The sequence below is a fragment of the Penaeus vannamei genome, chromosome 1 (assembly GCF_042767895.1).
Source record: "Penaeus vannamei isolate JL-2024 chromosome 1, ASM4276789v1, whole genome shotgun sequence".
In the NCBI taxonomy this organism is placed as follows: domain Eukaryota; kingdom Metazoa; phylum Arthropoda; class Malacostraca; order Decapoda; family Penaeidae; genus Penaeus; species Penaeus vannamei.
The window spans coordinates 44,720,333-44,722,668 of NC_091549.1; the positions used below are offsets into that span (position 1 = coordinate 44,720,333).

Genomic DNA, 2,336 nt, shown 5'->3' on the forward strand with positions numbered 1-2,336 from the left:
CCCATATCTCCGTCTCTACTCTAGCATGGACCTGCCCCTTTCTCTGTCTCTACTCTAGCATGGACCTGCCCCTTTCTCTGTCTCTACTCTAGCATGGACCTGCCCCTTTCTCTGTCTCTACTCTAGCATGGACCTGCCCCTTTCTCTGTCTCTACTCTAGCATGGACCTGCCCATATCTCCGTCTCTACTCTAGCATGGACCTGCCCATATCTCCGTCTCTACTCTAGCATGGACCTGCCCATATCTCCGTCTCTACTCTAGCATGGACCTGCCCGTATCTCCGTCCCTACTCTAGCATGGACCTGCCCGTATCTCCGTCTCTACTCTAGCATGGACCTGCCCGTATCTCCGTCTCTACTCTAGCATGGACCTGCCCGTATCTCCGTCTCTACTCTAGCATGGACCTGCCTCTTTCTCCGTCTCTACTCTAGCATGGACCTGCCTCTTTCTCTGTCTCTACTCTAGCATAGACCTGCCCATATCTCCGTCTCTACTCTAGCATGGATCTGCCCATATCTCCGTCTCTACTCTAGCATAGACCTGCCCATATCTCCGTCTCTACTCTAGCATGGACCTGCCCATATCTCCGACCCTACTCTAGCATGGACCTGCCCATATCTCCGTCTCTACTCTAGCATGGACCTGCCCGTATCTCCGTCTCTACTCTAGCATGGACCTGCCCATATCTCCGTCTCTACTCTAGCATGGACCTGCCCATATCTCCGTCTCTACTCTAGCATGGACCTGCCCGTATCTCCGTCTCTACTCTAGCATGGACCTGCCCGTATCTCCGTCTCTACTCTAGCATGGACCTGCCCATATCTCCGTCTCTCCTAGCATGGACCTGCCCGTATCTCCGTCTCTACTCTAGCATGGACCCGCCCATATCTCCGTCTCTACTCTAGCATGGACCTGCCCGTATCTCCGTCTCTACTCTAGCATGGACCTGCCCATATCTCCGTCTCTACTCTAGCATGGACCTGCCCGTATCTCTGTCTCTACTCTAGCATGGACCCGCCCATATCTCCGTCTCTACTCTAGCATGGACCTGCCCGTATCTCCGTCTCTACTCTAGCATGGACCTGCCCGTATCTCCGTCTCTACTCTAGCATGGACCTGCCCGTATCTCCGTCTCTACTCTAGCATGGACCTGCCCATATCTCCGTCTCTACTCTAGCATGGACCTGCCCATATCTCCGTCTCTACTCTAGCATGGACCTGCCCCTTTCTCCGTCTCTACTCTAGCATGGACCTGCCCCTTTCTCCGTCTCTACTCTAGCATGGACCTGCCCCTTTCTCCGTCTCTACTCTAGCATGGACCTGCCCCTTTCTCCGTCTCTACTCTAGCATGGACCTGCCCCTTTCTCCGTCTCTACTCTAGCATGGACCTGCCCATATCTCCGTCTCTACTCTAGCATGGACCTGCCCATATCTCCGTCTCTACTCTAGCATGGACCTGCCCATATCTCCGTCTCTACTCTAGCATGGACCTGCCCATATCTCCGTCTCTACTCTAGCATGGACCTGCCCATATCTCCGTCTCTACTCTAGCATGGACCTGCCCATATCTCCGTCTCTACTCCAGCATGGACCTGCCTGTATCTCCGTCTCTACTCAAGCATGGACCTGCCCGTATCTCCGTCTCTACTCTAGCGCGGACCTGCCCGTATCTCCGACCCTACTCTATCATGGACCTGCACTTAGCCTCTCCCTAAGCGCACCTGAGCGTATCCCCCGACAGGTAGAGCGGCGGCACCCAGTACACCAACTCCGGGTCGCGGGAGAACTTGGAGACGAGCGGACGCCACACGAGGGAGAAGCTGGGCGCGTCCTGGGGAAGAAAGAACGGTTGAAATTGAAAGAATAATTTTTTTTCTAGTTTTTGTGTTTATGTATTTTGATGTTTTTCTTTATTAAATCGATAATGGAAGATCTTTTGGTTGCACCTATAAACAGATATATGTATATGTATATGTATATGTATATGTGTATGTGTATATATACATATATATATATATATATATATATATATATATATATATATATATATATATATATATATAATATATTTTTTTTTCTTTCTTTCTTTCCTTTTTTTCAGCTCAAGATATATCAGGAGATCGAAGTATTGTAATGTAATTGTAATAAGTTTGGTAAAGGCTGTCTGTGTCGAATAACTTTTTAGGAACAAAGAACCTTTTTTATACAAATAGATAAAAATGATTATATGTTAATCCTTATGTTGATCATATATATGTATAGTGACCCTTGTATTAGTTTTTTCCTCTATGAAATACCTTAGTCTATATTTATATACATCACTTTGTCCATTCTT

The 2,336-nt window shown here is 48.2% G+C and overlaps 1 protein-coding gene across 1 annotated transcript in view; it reads right to left on the minus strand.

Annotated features, from left to right (window-relative positions):
• Window positions 1–1,832, minus strand: part of LOC113803128 (uncharacterized) — a gene marked incomplete at its 5' end in the record, with an annotated part of 11,080 nt that extends 9,248 nt beyond the window's left edge. The window contains 1 exon segment of the mRNA XM_070126296.1: window positions 1,723–1,832. Within this exon segment, the coding sequence (XP_069982397.1) occupies window positions 1,723–1,832 (110 nt within the window).
• Between the last annotated feature and the right edge of the window lie 504 nt (window positions 1,833–2,336).